The 19,198-nt window shown below is 33.4% G+C and overlaps 1 protein-coding gene across 2 annotated transcripts in view; it reads left to right on the top strand.

The window, feature by feature from the left end:
- The window catches only part of LOC141502286 (threonylcarbamoyladenosine tRNA methylthiotransferase-like), a 417,183-nt gene that overhangs the window by 212,725 nt on the left and 185,260 nt on the right, over window positions 1–19,198 (top strand). For both annotated transcript variants that reach the window (XM_074206948.1, XM_074206947.1), the window contains exon 4: window positions 12,362–12,542. In XM_074206948.1, the coding sequence (XP_074063049.1) occupies window positions 12,362–12,542 (181 nt within the window). The remainder of the gene's footprint in view (window positions 1–12,361; window positions 12,543–19,198) is intronic.

Genomic DNA, 19,198 nt, shown 5'->3' with positions numbered 1-19,198 from the left:
TTCAGAAGCCTGATATTGATGACTATCTTACCCAACTTAAATGAGGAAATAATTATTTAGATATTTATGCAAATCATCTCGCTTTGCCCTAAGCGTACCAAAAAAAAAATTTCTCTGCCCTCAAGGAAATTATCTTCTACTCAAATTTACCAAAAAAAAAAAGTATGAAATGGAGGGCTGAGACCATGACTGAGGGAGAGGAATGTCAAAGAAGTCTTGGTATAGATGCTGTCTCCTCAACTGAACATATAAAGGAAACTCAGATTCTAAAGTGAAGAAGTAGAGGGAGTTCATTCCAAACAAAGAGATAACCCTAGGAAACGCACTAAGCTCCAAAATCAACATTATACAAAACTTTTTTTTAATCTCATGCAATCAGAATCTTTTATTTATTTATTTTATCTTGGATAAACTTCTCTATCTCTTGATTTGGATACAAAAAGTAATTGTTTCCTGGTTCCTTAAAGCTATTTATTATATAACATATTTGTTATGATATAAATCACATAAGCATTTGGAGCTAATCTTTATATATAATTTAAAGTGGTAACCTAAATTTAATTTCTCCCAGATGATCAAACTTTCCCAGCAGCTTTTATCTTATTTCAATAGCTAAGGTCTTTGGGTTTGTCAAAGACTAGCCTAGTCTATTCCACTGATCAACTTCTCTATTTTTGAAACAGTATTTAAATCATTTCATTTATTATTGCTGTGTAGTACAATCTGATGACATTATCTCTGAGATTTTTGATCTGCCATATGAGTTCAATTTTTTTAAATTTATAAAGTAATTTTTTAGTATTTGGATTGATATTGTCAGCATTAAATGGTTTTTCTAATTTTTTTAAAACATCATTATAACTACAAAGAGTACTTGATAGTTGGATTGATAAGAGTTCCTAGGTATATCTGACTCGAATTCCCAAATATTCTTAACTCCTGAATTTTTTTATTTTTATTTTTAGCAGGCATAATTCAATTTGTTCCTTGTTTATAAAAAACATCGATGTGGTTGCCACAGCAGCTGCCTGGGTCCTCTGAACAGAGATGCAAGTATGAATCTTCACAAGATGATTGCTGGATTCCTGTTAGGGAGACTTAGTGAACACAGTTTCCTTCCCCAGGTCTGGAGCTGTATGTTTTGGAGATGGCATCAAAGATGGCTTTACCAAAGTTGCACAGAATGGCAGTCCAGCCCCTTGCAGAAGTATAGCAGTCATCAGTACCAACCACCAGGAGCTTCTTAGGCACAGGAGCTGAGACAATGCCAGGCCCAGGGATCAGGTGCACCAGGACCCATCCACAATGCCAGTGACCTTGCAGGGCACTATATGAGGCTTGCCAGTCTTATTCCCCAGTATTCATGTCTCACAAGAGCTACAGAAAGCTTATCCAGAATGATAGCATCATGAATAGATATGGCCACTTCCTTGGAACACTTGACATCCAGACCAGCATGGCCATTGTGGTCTCCAATGGCCACAAAAGCCTTGAACCTGGTATGTTGTCCAGTTCTAGTTTATTTCTGAATAGGCATGATCTCCTGAACCCCTTCTTTCAATGAAGATCCCAGGAAGAAATCTATGATTTCAGATTCCTTGATAGGAAGGGAGAAAAGATAAATCTTTTTCAAAGATTTGGTCTTCATGTGCTTGACTAGACAGCCCAGCTTAGTGACAGGAACCCACTCTTTGCCTTTGACCTTTCCTCCCCTGACCTGGCAGCCTTGGGTTATGGCCTTGACCACGACCCTGGCCTCAACCTCGGCCTCCACTGCCAAAGCCACCTCAGAAGCCATCTCAGCTTCCAGTTCCCAGAACCCCTAACCTCCCATTTCTCCTGCAGCTCCCATTTCTCCTGCAGCACCGGTGTTGTCTCCCATTTGTTGTTCACTGGAAGTAGAAGCTCCTGAGTTAGTTTGAATGGAATTTCTCTTTCTAATTCTTCCTTTTGGAATTTGTAGCATTGTTTAGATTTATGTGGATTTTTTTATACTTCCTATAACTTTAATTTATTGTTTCCATCATTATTGTGATCAACTCACGATTTTCTAAGTAAATCATATAATCTTGAAAAAAAACAATAATTTTGTTAGTCTTTGACTTTCTTATTTCCTGGTTTCTCTTTCTTGTGCTATTTCTTATATCTAACATTTCTGTATGTAATATTAAATAGTAGTAGATCATTTCTTTTTTTACCCGTTTTTAAGGGAAATACCACTAATTTTTCTCTAGTACACATGAAGTTTTCTCTTGTGTGTTACTACATCAAGGAAGATTCCATTTATTCCTGTACTTTTGAGAATTTTAATATGTACTTTTTAATATGGATTTTATTATTTTCATTATTAACAAGAACATATAAACATTATATACTCACACTCAATGCCTTTCTTCTGTTGAAACAACTTAGTATTTCAGGTATGAACCCTACCTGGTCATATGTACCTTTTCTAATTTTTTGTTGTAGCCCACTTGCTAATATGTATTTTTAAAAATATTTGTATTATTTATTATAAATAATGGTCTGCAGTTTTCTCTGTCTTGTCTCTCTTTGGCTTAAGTTTCAAGATCATATATCAAGATCATATATATATCATATATAGAATTGAAAAGACATGTTCTTTTCTATTTACATGAACTAAATTTTATGTAATATTGAAACTTTTTAAATATTTGATAGAATTAACTTCTACATCTGATTGGTTCAATTTCCCTTCCTGATACTGGGTTATTCAAACAGTCTTATAAAGTATATTTTCTATTTTGTTATAATTAATCTATTTCCTTTAAGTTGTCAGTTTTGTTACTATGTAATTGAGTAAAACAGTTTATGAAAAGTTTAATTGCTGTGAGTTCTCTTTTTTCATTTTTGACATAATTTTGATTCTCTTTTATTGGATTAGTTAACTGTTTGACTTTTTCATTTTATCATTTTTATCAATACCATTTTTTCTTACAGATTTTTTTAATATCTTGAATTTTTAGAATTTTTGTTTTATTTTATTTTTTATTTATTGTGCTTAAGCATTGTTTTTCAGTTGCATGACCATTAACTGATATTGCTTACTTTTACCCCTGATTTATCTGAATTCCATAAGTTTTTGTATGTTGTTTCATTATTGTCATTTTCTCTGATGAAATTTCTATTGTTTCTATAATTTGTTCTTTGAATCCATGACTTCCTTAATGTTATTTAACCCCAAATTTTTCACTTCTTTCTTTTAAAAGTATTTTATTTAATTTGATTTTTATAACATGATTAATAAGTGATATTTGATATTTGAGGTTTGTTTTGCATTTTAAAGAAGTCTTTATGCTCCAATATAGCCCATAATAAGAATTTAATCAAATATTTATTGATCATCATCTGCAAATATGCATGAATATGAGCATTTGGAATATATGACTAATTATAGGGAATTCTCCCTTTTATATCCTTCATAAGACATCCTTTGTGATAGTAGTGAATTTTCACTTCAGTTCATAAAATCTTTATTGAGCTATCATTATATGTAAGGTACTCTGCTAGGTACCAGTAATACAGAGATATCAGCCCTCACATTTTATATTTTATGAAGGAAAGAAGAATTTATTAAGTACCTACTCCAAGCACTTTATAAATAATCTCTTTTGATCTTCACAATAATCCTGACAGCTCTTATTATCATCCCCATTTTGCAGTTGAGAAAACTGAGACCAGTAGTCATTAAGTGACTTGCCCCAGATCATCAAACTAATGTCTAAGGCTGGATTTGAACTCAGGTCTTGACTTTCTCTCCACTTCATCACTTAACTGCCTCTTTGACCGGAATGAAACATGTATATAGATGAGCAAATTATAAAGTATATACAAAGCAATCAAAATTTTATAGATCATAATAGTATTATTTGCCTCAGAGAATAAACTCAAGGATTCTTTGATACTGGTTGTTCCTAATTTGTTAGGAAAGTATAAGGCTGAAAGTATAAGTTCTGCTATTAATAGTTACTAACTTTAAGCTTTTTCATTTCAGATTCATTCCCCTTTGGACAGCTTCTACTAACTCCCTCACTCTCCAGGGCTCATTATCTTGGTACCATCTACTTAACTAACTGTAGTTCAGAACTCCTAGGCTAGAGAAGTCCACCAGGCTTAACCTTCTGAGTGGGAGCAATTACAAGATTTGTTATTACACTTTCAGAATACATTGGTTATTGCTCTTCCTTTTTACTTCTCTTCTAACAGATTCACAATGAAGCTTGACTACAGTTTGAGGCCTTCATTTCTTACCTTCTAGATCAGTAAATCTGTAATTTTTCTGTCCCAGTTTTATTACTTGTTTTTGCATACTTTCTAATTTTTTAACAACCCATTAATTTTTTTAACCTATACTCTATTCTGCAATGCAATTTCAGTTTTCCACTATGTTAAGTTCAAAATACCTGATTAATTTTGCATATTCTTTAGAATTTTCTGTTATGCTTTCAGTGTTGGTCATTTTCTTCACTATTTCCTCTATCTTTTAAAGGATTCTATCCCAAGTGCCTCATTTGATGTTTTTTAACTTTACGTTTTTTAACTTCTTTTATTTGACCTTGTGTTGTATTCAGTTTTATTAATTTTTATTTAATTTCCAGAAATGTCCTTTTGAAAATATCTCTTGGAATAAGCAATAATTTTATTTATCCGTGTGTTATTTTCTTCTGACATTTGAGCTTTTTCAACTGCATTTTAATTTGTTTCACTTAACACTTTTCTTATTTTTCCATTTTGAACTTTTTAATTCTTTTTTAGAGCAAAAAGCTAATAACCCTGCATTCTTTGTTGTTTTTGTTATCATTTGAAAAGCATATCAGGCACTGAATCTCCTTCATTTTTCTCACCCCCCCTTTCTTTTCTAGAAAATCTCATTCCATCACCATTCCTAATGAGAAATCATTGAATCTGATTTCAATGAGGGCTGTTTCAAGACAGTTCATCTCTGATTAATGCTGTTCTTTACTTTGAGTAGTTGTTAAGATAATTGGTTTATAATATTCTGGTATTAAATGACTGAATAGTTATGTTGTTGACTTTTGAAATTTTTTTCTTAGTTTAGGATTGACTTAAAAACATTGATGTAATGCTTATTATAGCATAACTGTATTGCACTGAGTATACAAAAGAATAATAGCTAACAGCAAGAAACTGAAGTGGCTATTGTATAGTGAACTCAAGTGGGATAATCGCAATCAGAGAAGGCCTAGAAATGTTTTCATGTTCAGTGAAGCCTATCTCAAGCAGGATAGCATTATTTGAGGGCTGAACAACAGCTACAGCATTCAGGTTTGGGGATGGAATTGTTTTTTTTTTTGAACTAAAGAGTCAGGCTGATTGGAAGTGACAATGTTCTAGGCAATCTTAGATACTCTTCTAAATAACTGCGTTTCTAACCAAAGGATATATTTATTTATATTTGATGCAGAAAGGATTTTGTTCCTTAGTTGCATTTTTAATTTCACCTTTATACAAAGATGTGCTTTGGTGAGAAAGTCTATAGTGTTTGTTGTTCTCAACAAATAAGTTGTACAGTGTTATAATGTTCTCAAGTTCTCCCTGAAACAAAGGCCTATCATTTAAACTATATTCTTCTAGCAGTATATGCATTATTATGAAATTGTTGTTCTTGTTCAGTCGTTTTTCAGTAATATCCAGTTCTTCATGATCTCATTTGGAATTTTCTTGGCAAAAATTTTGAAGTGGTTTACCATTGCCTTCAGCTCATTTTACAGTGAAAAAATGAGGCAGAGTTAAGAGACTTACTCAAGGTCACACAACTACCAATCCTATCAAATTGAACTTTAAGTCATTCATTACAAAACCTAATGAGCAGATTACATTTCAGAGACATTATCTTGAAACTGTAATTTCACAAATTAGACTACTCTGAAAGTTATGATTTCTTTTACCTTCCAAATATATTTTGTATGTATTAAGTGAATCTCCAAAATATTTATTAATAGTGAAATGTACTTTAAATTTTCAAAGATTTTAGATTTGCTCAACTTTGTTGCTTTTTCTTCCTATGTTCATTTAATTGGTTCTTCTAATATGAGATCCCTTTCAAATGAGAAAAATAAAGCAAGTGGGAAAAATTGATTATTTCTATTATTGGATTTTTCTCCTGAATAAAATAATTTCACTCACTTTAACTTACTGTTTAAAAAATATTGTATTCAGAATCAGATGAAAAAAGATACAATTTTGTGCCATTTTTATATGAATGGTGTATTGGTTTTGTTGTAATTAATTACTGATGTGGAATATACCTTGCCGTTGCTTTCATTCCCAAATCTGAATTTCTGTTATGTGATAAATAATCCCATCCAGGAAGAATTCTAATTACTCTAGTAATTATCACCTTATCTTTAAATGGAATTCAGTCATTTGTTGTGGTTTATGAATGTTAAAAATGTTTCATTTCCTTTTCACCTTAAATAAGAGAAAAACACACATTATTAAATATAATTTGATTGCACCCCTATAATTCTTGTTACCATAGAAACAAAAACTCCTACTAGGATGATGTTATCATTACTAAAAGTAACAGAGATTGTGATTATTGCACACTGTCAGAGTATTGGTTTTAATAACTAATGTGATTGTTGTACACTGTCAGAGAATGATTTTAATAACTAATGTACAAAACTATAAATTTGAACTAGTATATATTATTAGTATTATTTTAATAAATAATATCTAATAGTTCTATAAATTTTATTGATTTATACTTTTGAATTTTTCATATTTTCTAGTAGCATTACTTTAATCCTAAAGCATTGATTATCACATATTTCTGAATTAGCTTGGTCACAATCCTTGATGCCCACTCAGATCTTTAATTCAGGTTTTTATTCCTGTCTTTTCTACTTCTGATTAACCCTTTGATTTGGTATCATCCACACTCATTATTTAAGTCACATTTTACCAAGTTTGACAATTCATTTCCTTCCTTCAAGCTGAGAATTTCGTCAAGGTTGCCAAGTTTTGTCAAGATATCAGAAAAGGCAGCAGAGGTAGTAATATGGGGAAATGTACACTAGATTTAAAGTCAAGAGGCTTTTCAAATCCTGGTTCTGTTACTTATTGCTTTTATGACTTTGGGCAATCCATTTAAAAGGAAAATGGTGTCTAAAGCCCCTTCTAGTTATAAATCTGTGTTAAAATAATATATGATAAACTCTTTTTAAACTTCAAAATGCCATGTAAATTCTAGCTATTATTGTTATTATTATGACCTCTCCCCTTTTAGACTTACCTGATATATGTGATCATTATCTCCCTACCGTAAAATTTCATCTCTTCTGGCCCAATCTCATTCTTAGAATAAAAAAAATACATATAACTAGGTGTAATAACCATAAAAACCTTCTTTTAACGTTTTCCTTGGTCCTTAAGTCTTTAAGTCTTCCTGAAGTGCTTTTGAATCTCAATTTCACAGTACTTTAAAAAAAATGAAAACAGTCCTCGAGGAAAGGGGTAGTTTCATTCTTGTTTTTGTTACCTCAGCATTTAATGCATGATTATATATATCATTACTTTAATGTTAGGTATTTCATACACATAAATAGTACAATTAGATGCATACTTGCTACACATATATTATGTATATATTTGTTCACAGCTCTTATTTATATTTAATGCAGGGGAGGGTAGTTAGGTGGCAAAAGTCCTTAATTCAGAAATCTTCCAGAGTTCAAATCTGACTTAGATATTTAGTAGCTGTCTGATTCTGGGCAAGTCACTTAACCCTGTTTGCCTCAGTTCCTCACCTGTAAAATGAACTGGAGAAGGAAATGGCAAACTATTCCAGTATCTTTGCCAAGAAAAAGTCCATATGGGGTGACATAAGTTCAGACTAAACTGAAATGACTGAACAATAACAGAAAATAGACAACATGTTTGCAAAATTCTAAGAAAAACAAATAATACTATATATCAAATCTCTGAAATATTACCTACTGTTCTTACTCTGACAATGTTGTAATTAATTACAACAAACAAAAGCCAACTGTGTGTTGGCTTTACTTTCCCACCAAGTTAGCAATAAACTGTTCTTAGTGAAGTCCTCTAATCTGTTGGCATTAATTCTTCTGGTAGTCATTTTGTCTTGGGGGGTCGGGGGGTCACCATTTTAATTAAATATGACTATTACCTGGAGGAGGATATGTCTACGACCTTTCCAGCATTCTGCCTTTGTCACTCTCACATTCTCTCTGTCTCTTCTTAAATATTGCGTGCGTGCGTGCGCGCGCACACACACACACACACACACACACACACATAGTTATTTATATGCATAAAATATGTATCTCTGTATATCTTCATATATTTCTGTGTTGATTTTTTCTAAAATTTATGTGATGGAATTTCTTTCCAATTTCTTTCCCCAAAAGGAGTCAATTTTGACTATAATATTTCATATTTTAATTCTCAAGCTTATGAAAATTCAGCATGTAGAGAGCTATTAGTAAATAGTAGCCATTTGTCATTTATTTTCCTTCATATATAGTTTTTTCTCAAAGTTTTTAGCATAGTTTAAAGAGCTAAAACAAGGGACACCCCAATGTGTCTATATAGTCACTCACATGTATATACAAATGTACAAATATAAACATGTACACACACATATGTATACATATGCATACATACACACATACACACATACATACATACATACATATTCCACATTTGTGAGCACATACATTTTCCTTTGGATTTTCTGCCTCATACCAGTTTTTCTTTTGGCTACAGAATTTTATGATAGCTTATTAAATTTGAATTAATTAGTATAAACATTATCTAAATTTATTTCAAGAAAAATGGTTGTGTTACAGAGTAATACATACAGGAACTCAAAATCATGGCTAAGAAAGTGAGACAAGTGTTGATCCAGTCATTTCAATCACGTCTGACTCTTTGTAACCTCATTTGATATTTCTTGGAGTGGTTTGCCATTTCCTTCTCCAATTTATATTACATTTTAAGAAACTAAGGCAACCCAGGGTCAAGTGAGTTGCCTAGAGTCACACAACTAGTTAGTATTGTCAGATTTGAACTCACAAAGAGTATTCCTGACTCCAGAGCACCAATGTTTTATTCACTGTATCACTTAATTGCCCTACTGAGTTTGTTTTTAGGTACAAGTAAAGATTCAGTTATCATTAAAACATCTATTCTAGTATGGATATATATTCTGCTAAGTATGCCAAAACATTTTTGTCCAATAAATATATCACTCTCTCCAGAAATAATCTACTATTGTGTCATTTCAGTCCAAACATTTGAACACAGAACTGCAAAAGAAATATATATCTTTCACAGAAGATGTTCATTACTCATGTCAACTTCTGCCATTTTTGACATCATAGTATATGATATGATGGAAAAAGCAAGATAGATTATTCATTCCAAATGATTTGTCCTTTTAAAGGGACTCTCAATGTACTTTCTGAACATAAATATAATTAATACCTTTATATCCATGCAATCTACATAAGGTGATTGCTGACAAGAATGTACCTATGCTCTATAAAGAATACATTTGGTGCAAATCCTCCTACACTAACATTATATGTATGTGTTTTTCTTTTAGTGGCCATTTTTAGTGATTATCCTCCATGCCTGGAATTTTCTCTCTCCTCATCTCCAAATTCTTATTTCCTTTAAGTCTCAGCTAAAATCAGTCAGTCAAATATGGAAATACTTAAACATAATTGTATATGTACAAGCTATATCAGATTGCTTGCTGCCATGAGGAGACAATAGAGAAGGGAGGGTAATAGGAAAAATATGGAACTGAAAAGCTCACAAAATTATGAATGCTGAAAACTATCTCTGCACTTAACTGAAAAAAAAGTTTAAATAGTAAAAAGTAAAATTAAATCAGTCAATCAGTAAAAATTTATTAAGCACCTTCTACTACTTTCCAGGCATTGTGTTAAGCATTAATAATACAAAAAGAGCCAAAAGACAGCCCCTGCCCTCTTGGAGTTCACAATCAAGTGAAGGAGCAGTTCGTTGTAATTCAGTTTATGGAAATACAAAAAAACAAACAGACAAACTTTTTTTTACTTTATGTTTAGAATATTCAGTAACCACTTTCTCTGGTTGCAAGCATACTTCCCCATCAGTATTTCTAATTATATCAGAAGTATTCAATTCTCATTTAAAAAAAAAAGTTAGTCTCTTTTTTACATCATTTATATCTATGCCTTTCAAAATCTATTCAGTCTCTACAGGTATATTTTATTAATAATACTTGCTTTACCTAAAGGCAAAAATAAGGATGTGTTACTCAAGTACTCAGTTGGTCTGTGGTGAATAATTGGAATTGAAAGAGAATGGGAGAAATTGTAACTGAGGGACTTTCCTTTGGGAATACCCTAAAGTCTGTGCCAAGTTTTAATACAATTCATACACATGAAAAATAAATTCATTGTCCTCTGCTCCAGTAATATATCATAGGAATTTTCTGAGTTTTATTCTTTTTTAATTACATAAATATTTTATTGGTTTTTCCAACTACCTACAATGGTGGTTTTTAATCAGTCATTTTTTTTTGCAAAATTTTGAGCTTTATAATTTTTCTCCCTTCTTCCCTTCCATCCCCGACACCTCATCTAGAAAGAAATCTGATAATAGGCTTTACATTTGTAACCATGCTAAACATAGATCAAAATTGAACATGTTGTGAGAAAAGAATAAAATGCAAAAGGAAGAAAGAAAATAGAGATAACAAAATTACATAACATATGACAGCTTTTAAAAATTGGAGATAATAAGCTTTGATCTTCATTTAAACTTTTCTGAATGGTATTTTCCATCACAAATCACTTAAAATTGTCTTTGATTCTTGTACTGTTGAAATGACCATATCCATCATAGTTGATCATCACCCATGTTGTTGTCAACATATATATTCTGGTTCTGCTCATTTCACTCAGCATCAATTCATGCAAGTCTTTCCAAGCTTTTCTGAAATCCTATCTCTCATGGTTTCTTTTAGAAAATTAGTGTTCCATAACATACATATACTCTAGTTTTTTGAACCATTCCCCAATTGATAATTGGGGAATGGTTCAAAAAACTAGAGTTTTGTCTATACAAAAAGAGCTGCTTTGAAGATTTTTGAACATGTAGAATTATTTGCCCCTTTTTTATGATTTGAGATTTATTCTTTTGAAAAAACCTCTTTATGTTTTAGGATGCATTTAAACATGGATGCTTACTGTCTCTATCTGCTGTACATTTTCTCCTTGGTTCAGTGTTGCTGTTATTCATGATTTCTCTGATGAGCCATGAAATTTGCTGGCATAATTTTCCCCTTATTATATACTTTCATTCATCCTGAATACTTTTTATATCAAGTTGTTTTTTAAACTCAAAAGTTTAAAAATTTTTAACTTTGATAATAATGATTAAAGAATTTAAAATATTAATGCAAATAAAGTTTTAGAATTAAAAGTCTATTTTTCATATGTATTTTCTTTTTCTCCTTGCCAAATCATTATTATCTTTTGTGTCACCTAACTTAATCTGATTTCCTTTCTGTCTTCAAATTAAAATCCCACTTTCCACAAAAAGACTTTCCTATTCTCCTTAATCCTAGTACCTTCTCCCCTTGAATTATCTGCAACTTAACCTAGTAAAGGTTGTATATCTTGTTATATATAGTTATATATGCCTATATATATATAGCTATATATATGTATAATGTGTGTATATATATATATATATATATACAGATATATATATATATATATATATATATATATATATATATATATATATATCTTAATTATATATAGCTGCTTTCATGTTGTCTTTTTCTATCAGACTGACCTCCTTGAGAACAGGGATTGGTTTTCCCTTTTCTTGAATCCTTAGTATTTAACACAATTGAAGACATACAATAGGTGCTTCCTATTTTGACTTGACTTGACTCACATTGGGGAAGGGAACATTTCCCAATTCTTCACATGATTGCAGTTGTTTACTTAGATGAGGAGGGGAATACCCTAAGTGCCTTTGAAAGATTACTATGTAATTCTTCCATTTTGGCATATATTAAACAGTAGCCAAGGGAAGCTTTATAAGGCATTCTCTTCTTCTGAAAACTATTTTGGCCCATTGTAAATGATTTTTTTTCTACATTATTAGGGTGTTTTATTCATCTGCACAATAACCACATTTAAAGGTGGTTTCAGGATTTTTTATTGTTGTTTGAAATGTTTTCTTGTGAATTTAAGATAAGTGGTATCTTAAGATAGAATAAAAAGAGAAATAAAGTTTGTCTTGAAAAGAATTTTACAGGTTTCTTTATTCTGTCTTTTTTTAGAGTTCCTGGAATAACAATTGCCACAGATATTATCTGTGGTTTTCCTGGAGAAACAGATCAAGATTTTCAAGATACACTGAAGCTGGTCAAAGACTATAAGTTTCCCAGCCTTTTTATTAATCAATTTTATCCCCGACCAGGGACTCCTGCTGCAAAAATGCAACAAGTTCCAGCACATGTGGTAAGATATCCTTCTTTTTTTTTTTTTATCATTCTTTCAAATGCTTTTCTTCAGTAGTTGCAAAAATGTAACCGAGGCTACTTTCTTTTATGAATTTTTAATACTAAATTTATGAAGTGTATATTTTATTTTTTTTAGGTTATTGCAAGGCAAATTGGGTTAAGTGGCTTGCCCAAGGCCACACAGCTAGGTAATTATTAAGTGTCTGAGACCAGATTTGAACCCAGGTACTCCTGACTCCAGGGCTGGTGCTTTATCTACTACGCCACCTAGCCGCCCCTATGAAGTGTATATTATGGAAGTTACAAATTGAATAAGAACTCTTTGATTATTAGTAAGACAATAGCAAGAAGGCTTTTCTGGAATTAATCACTCAGTTCTTCGTCATTCTGGAATTATGCCAAAAGAAGAATCTTGAAATGCTGACATTTCAAGTCCAGGTTTATATTTTCAATCTGGCAAATGAATCTTTTACTTAAAAACAAATAGTTCTTTCTAGTGGAAGGCAATGCAGAAGGTATGTGTTTCTGTGATTTTGAGATTAATTTAAAGCAAGAAATACACTCATACCACCTGGTTGCAGATCTTCATAATGCTATCTCTCCCCTATTTCTCAACTTCCCCCCCCCCCCAACTTGTTTCTGTGTGTTTTCTTCCCATTAGACTGGGAACTCTCCAAAGACAGAAACTGGTTGGAGGTTTTGTGCCTCTCTTTATACCGTTGTTATGGCTTAGTACAGTGCCTAATAATAATAATATATAATATAGTAATATATAATATAATTTGATATTATATACAGTAATGTTATATTAATATAACATAGACAACTGATAGTATAGTTGTTGTTCATTGAATCAGTCATGTCTTGTCTCCATGGACTATAGCAGTCCAGATCCTTTTATCAATCACTATATTCTGAAATCTGTTCAAGCTCATGTTGTTTCCATGACACTATCTGTCCATCTCCTTCTCTACTGTCCCCTTTTCCTTTTGGTGTCAATCTTTCCCAACATCAAGGTCTTTTCCAATGAATGCCTAAGAAACATTTATTGACTTGACTAATTTTAGTTTTAGCATTGTGTCCCAAAATATAAATCCATCACTATTATCTGTTTGAGATTCAACCTTGGGGAATTATTTCTAGGGCTTCTCTGAATTCAGTAAGCATTTATTGTATCTCTTTATTTTTTAGCTACTGGGGAAACAAACACAAAAATGGAGCAATCTCTACTCTTAAGAAATATATTTTGCTAGGGAAAAAAACAGCATAGATTTGTAGAAACTTGAATATATAAGGAAAAGAATTATGTTAGATTTGGCCTCTGAGGACATAAATGTAGATCCTAGATTTTTTATTTATTACCTGTTATACCTTGTGCAAACCATTAAACAGTCATTATTGTGCCACCTTGATTCTGGCTGTGCTCCTCATGCCCCTCTGTGTCTGAGACCTGGAATCAGATAAATGAGTTCCCATCTTACCTTGTAAAGAACCAAGCTGCCATTGCCACTTCCCCAACCATTCCACATATTCATGTTTTGTCTTCCTCTAGCTTTGCAGTATAAGCTCCTTTAGGGCAGAGATTATCTTCATAGATTGTGCTTGCATAGTACTTAACACAGGACCTGAGAGACATAAATGTTCAATAAATTCATTTATTCACTTCCCTTCACTATGCCTCAGTTTCTTCATCTGTAAAATGAACACGTTTGAGCTTAGGCATCTCTAAGATTCCCTCAAAATCTATATCTCTGATCTTTTAATGATTTGATAAATACATAAAAATTTGGGGGAGCAGGTAAGAATACGGCTAAGAGTGATAGGGATAGAAGTTTTGTATAATGTGTGGTATTTGTATTTAATCATTAAAAAAAAAGCTAAGGTTACAGAAAACAAGTGGGAAGGGAAATTAGTTGCTTCTGCAGAGGGACAAAGGCACAAGATGCAAGATCATTTATTGGTCAGTGTTGTTGACCTTCACATCCAAAGAAGATCTAAATGATTCACTGTGTTGGTGTGTGTCTGACTGTGACTGTTCAGACCAATAGGAGTTCAGAAGACTATGCCACAGGTTGAGCACAAATAGTTCACATAAACTTTTGGAAATGAGATGTCTCTTTTGAACTTCTGCAGTTTTGTTTTGCTCATAAAGCAGAGTGCCTTTTTTGATATAGATACACCTTGTTAAACATTCCTGTATCATGGTCTCTCCTGTCTCATAATCAATTCCAGAGTTCTTCAGAGGGACCTTGAGAATGCCCTTGTGTCTTGTAACAAATATGTTAGGGCTTGCCATGTGTGAATTCTCCATTAATAGTCTTAGAAAAATATATATGTCACATTCTAACAACCTGACCAAATCTCTCAAAATTGCAAAATTCTTTGCAGTCAAGTTTGAATACTTGATAGAACAGCTCAAAAAGGACATCAGTGCAAGGCATTTTCTCTTACAGGATGATTTTTAGAATCTTCCAAAGATAGTTCAATGTAACTAATTCAATTTCCCACTATGGCACTAGTCTACAATTCAGTTTCTACTGGTAGACAACAAAGAGACAAGAGCTATACAAACTGTTCAGGATAAATAGGAAATAATCAACTGAAGGAGGAAAATTAAGAGGTGTTGAGAAAGATTTCCCATAATGGCTGGGATTTTAGTTGGGACTTGAAGGCAACTGTGAAAATCAGGAGATGAAGATGGAGAGCATTCCACATGAGTTACAACCAGAAAAAATGCCCAGAGCTGAGAGACAGAGTGTCTTATTCATGAAGCAGCAAGGAAATCATTTCATTGGCTTGACAAATATGATTAAAGAGCAGAGGAATGTAGGTATAAGGTGTAAGAAGTCTGGAAATGTAGAAGAAGAAAAGGTCATGAAGGTCTTGAATGCCAGCTAGAGAATTTCACACTTGATCCTGGAGGTGATAGGAATTCACTGAAGTTTAATCAATAAAGGGGTGATATGATCAGAGTTGTGTCTTAAGAAAATCACTTTTGGGGCAGCTAGGTGGCCTAGTGGATAAAGCACCGGCCCTGGAGTCAGGAGTACCTGGGTTCAAATCCAGTCTCAGACACTTAATAATTACCTAGCTGTGTGGCCTTGGGCAAGCCACTTAACCCGTTTGCCTTGCAAAAACCTTAAAAAAAAAAAACACTTTTGATAACCAAGTAAAGGAGAAAAAGGAATAGGCCGATCAACCAGGAAGCTATTGTAATAATCTAACTGTGAGGGGATAAGGATCTGCACCAGGGTGATGGCAGTATCAGAGAAGAAGAATATTTGAGAAGTATTACAAAGGTGAAATGGGTAGACCTTGGGAAAGATTGCATCTGGGGTATGAGATAATGGTAAGAATTCAAATATGACAGCTAGATTTCAAGCCTAAGAAACAAAGATGATGCAGTTGTCCTCTGCAGTAGTAGAGAAGCGAGAAGAGAGAAAGAATTCTGTTTTAGACATGTTAAGTTAGATGTCTGAAAGGTAATTGGAGGTGTAAGACTGGAGGTCAAAAGAGAGATTAAGGCAAGATAGATAGATAAACTTGAGAATCATTAGCAGGAGATGTATTTGAATCCATAGGAGCTGATATATCACCACATGAATTAATGTACTGAAAGAAGAGAAGAGGGTTTAGGATAGAGTCCTGTGAGACACCCATAGTTAGCAAATATGACCTGGATGAGGATCCAACAAAGGAAACTAAGAAAGAACTGTCAAAAAGTGAAGAAAGTAATGTCCAAAAAAAACTTATAAAGAATCAATGAGTTTTATCAGCAATATCAAAGGCAGCAGAGATGTCAAGAAGAATGAAGATTGAGAAAAGGCCATGAATTTGGCATTAAGAGATCATTGTTAACTCTGGAGAGAATCATTTTAAGGAATTGAAGAAGATTATAGGAGCTAAAAAATGCGGAGAAGAGATAGAGGCAAGGAGTTTTAGTTCACATGGAAGATAATCATTAGTAGAGATGGAAGGATCAAAGCAAAGTTTGGTTTGGTTTGGTTTGACTTTTTAACTTTATTGAGGATGGGGTAGACGAGGGCAAATTTGTTGGCAGCAGAGGAGCCAGAATAGAGAGGATGAGAATAATAGAAATGGTTATCTCTTGGGGAAGACAGTATGATTGGGATTTGTTTGTGCAAGCAGAGGAGTTTTTCTTGGCAAAGAATAGGACTTTCTCTTTTTGTGAGACATGGAGAAAGGAGGAGAATGTGAATTAAATAATCTGGATGATAAGATATCATGAAGTGGGAAGAAAAAAGGATCTCAAAAATGACCTTGATTTTTTTTCTATAAAATGAGGCAAGATTTTCAGCTGAGAAATGGGAAGAGAAAGCCATTAAGGAATGATGAAAAGGTTTTAAAAAGGTTCTGTAGAGAATGTGATAGTGACTTCATAAGGGAATTGTAGAAGAATCACTTAGCAATAGTGAGGTGTTACAACATAAATTTGTAGTGGACTCGGTTGGAATGGTGATTTTCTCTACCTTCATTTAGCAGCACATGCGTAGGTGCAAAGGCAGCAGATTTTGGGAGTGATCCACGGTTGAAGCTTGGAAGGGCTATGTGGCAAGGGGATCAGAGACACAAGAAAAGGGAACAGAATAGAGTTGAATTGGTTCAAGATGGGGAAGAGAATGACTAGTCCAGGGATGAACAACTGGAAGAGAACCTAGGGGTTAAGAGATTATGTAGGTCCCAATGTGAAATGAAGAATAGGATTTTGTAAAAGAAAGTAAAGATAGTGGTCAGAAGCCAAGTGATTTTGGTCAAATAAGGGAATTTCATAATTTTTCGAACATGAAGGTTATGTCAAAATCAAGGACATGACAATCTTTATGTTTGACTGAAGTGACCTAGAAGAATAGGTTATGGGAAGTGAATTGACTGAGAAATTGAATGGTGAGGGTATTTGAGGGAGAGTCAATATGTATGTTGAAGTCCCCTACTCTGAGGACAGGAGTTAGAGAGGAAAGAAAAATTGTGAACCAGGGATTCAGTGAGTTTGTTGAGGAAGAAAGGAAAGTGACTTGGATTTTTATAGACATCAGCTGTGCATGTATTTTCTTTGGGTGAAAGATATGAATTTCATGAACCTCAAAAGAGAGGAAGTTACTTAATCATGAAAATTGGTTTAGAGGGAGAACTTGGAAGTGGCATTGGTGAGCAAGGAGTTTTCCAGCTCCCTCCCTTGACTTGTGAGCTGAGGAGAATTAGATGAAGGGATAGCCCATACTGGAAAGGGTGACTAGGAAGGCTGTGTCATCAAGGAGAAGCCAAACATGAATGATTGCTATAAGACAGAAAATGTGAAAGGAGAAAAGATTTAAGATGAAGGCCAAGAGCGGGCGCAGTGACATGAATAGCATTATTTGGGACTTTGGGTTTGGAGGGTGGAGAGAGATGGGGATAAGAAATTTAGTTAGAAGTTTGGGGAATGAGGTTTAGATGATGGCATAGGCTTTCAGAATCACTGGAATTTATAAGATATGACCAGGAATGAGTATGTTAACCGTTGAGCAGAAAGCACTGCTCCTCTTCCTAGAGGAGGATAGAGATCAGAAATTAAAGATACATAGAGTAAAAATGAGAGTACTCTAGGGGGTGGCTAGGTGACTAGGTGGCGCAGTGGATAAAGCACCGGCCTTGGAGTCAGGAGTACCTGGGTTCAAATCCAGTCTCAGACACTTAATAATTACCTAGCTGTGTGGCCTTGGGCAAGCCACTTAACTCCACTTGCCTTGCAAAAAAAAAAAATGACAGTACTCACAAGATGAAAGGTCCCATTTTACATCTTTTTCCTCCAAAGAATGGTAATTATGCTAGAGATGACACAGAGACAGAATTCAGAATTCAGGTGTGCAGAGCAAGAGATGGTGTATCTCTCCCTATCATTTTCCTCTCCCTCCTCCCTCAGAAGATAAGCATAGGTGAAATTAGAACAGCAAATAAACTAGTTTGACTAGAACAATGTGAGCTTAATCTAGAAAAATAAATGAAGACATATGATGTAGGGTATTAAGTATGATAATAATTGTATTTTTAATCCTAAAGGCAATAAGAAAGTTTTCTGTATGAGAGATTGAGTCATTCCCCTTGTTCAGAATCCAGGATGTCAGTCCACAATTTAGTTCTGGAGTCAAAGCAATAATGCTTCTAATTCTATATAAGGGCAGGTTTTTTTTTCATGGTTTCCTGACATACTATATCTAGAATGATTAATAATAGTTTTAAAATCGTCTAATGATTCTTCTAATTATAATACTTTTAATCTCTTTTCCAGATGAATTGTATTGTTGTGGTTTTTTATATGAAATACCTTTCATTTTCTTCCATTTTAAAATATTTCACATTATGTCATGAGGTCAGGGTCTTCTTTTGCCCCTTCTAATTTTCAAGGTGTTTGTTACCTGACTGTTATTTCATTTTTCAAGTCTTTCTTTTCTTTTTTTGGGGGGGGGGGTTGCAATGGGATTAAGTGACTTGCCCAAGGTCACATTAGCTAGATAATTATTAAGATTGGATTTGAACTTAGGTCCTCTTGACTCTAAGGTCATTGCTCTATCCATTGCACCACCTAGCTGCCCCTTTTTTCAAGTCTTTCTTCCAAAACTCTCTTTTCCAATTTTTACTCTTGGCACTTTTCTTTCC

This window comes from Macrotis lagotis, chromosome X, assembly GCF_037893015.1.
Source record: "Macrotis lagotis isolate mMagLag1 chromosome X, bilby.v1.9.chrom.fasta, whole genome shotgun sequence".
NCBI classification, from domain to species: Eukaryota; Metazoa; Chordata; class Mammalia; order Peramelemorphia; family Peramelidae; genus Macrotis; species Macrotis lagotis.
Note: the sequence above shows the minus strand (reverse complement) of the source record. Positions and strands in the feature narration are given on the sequence as shown.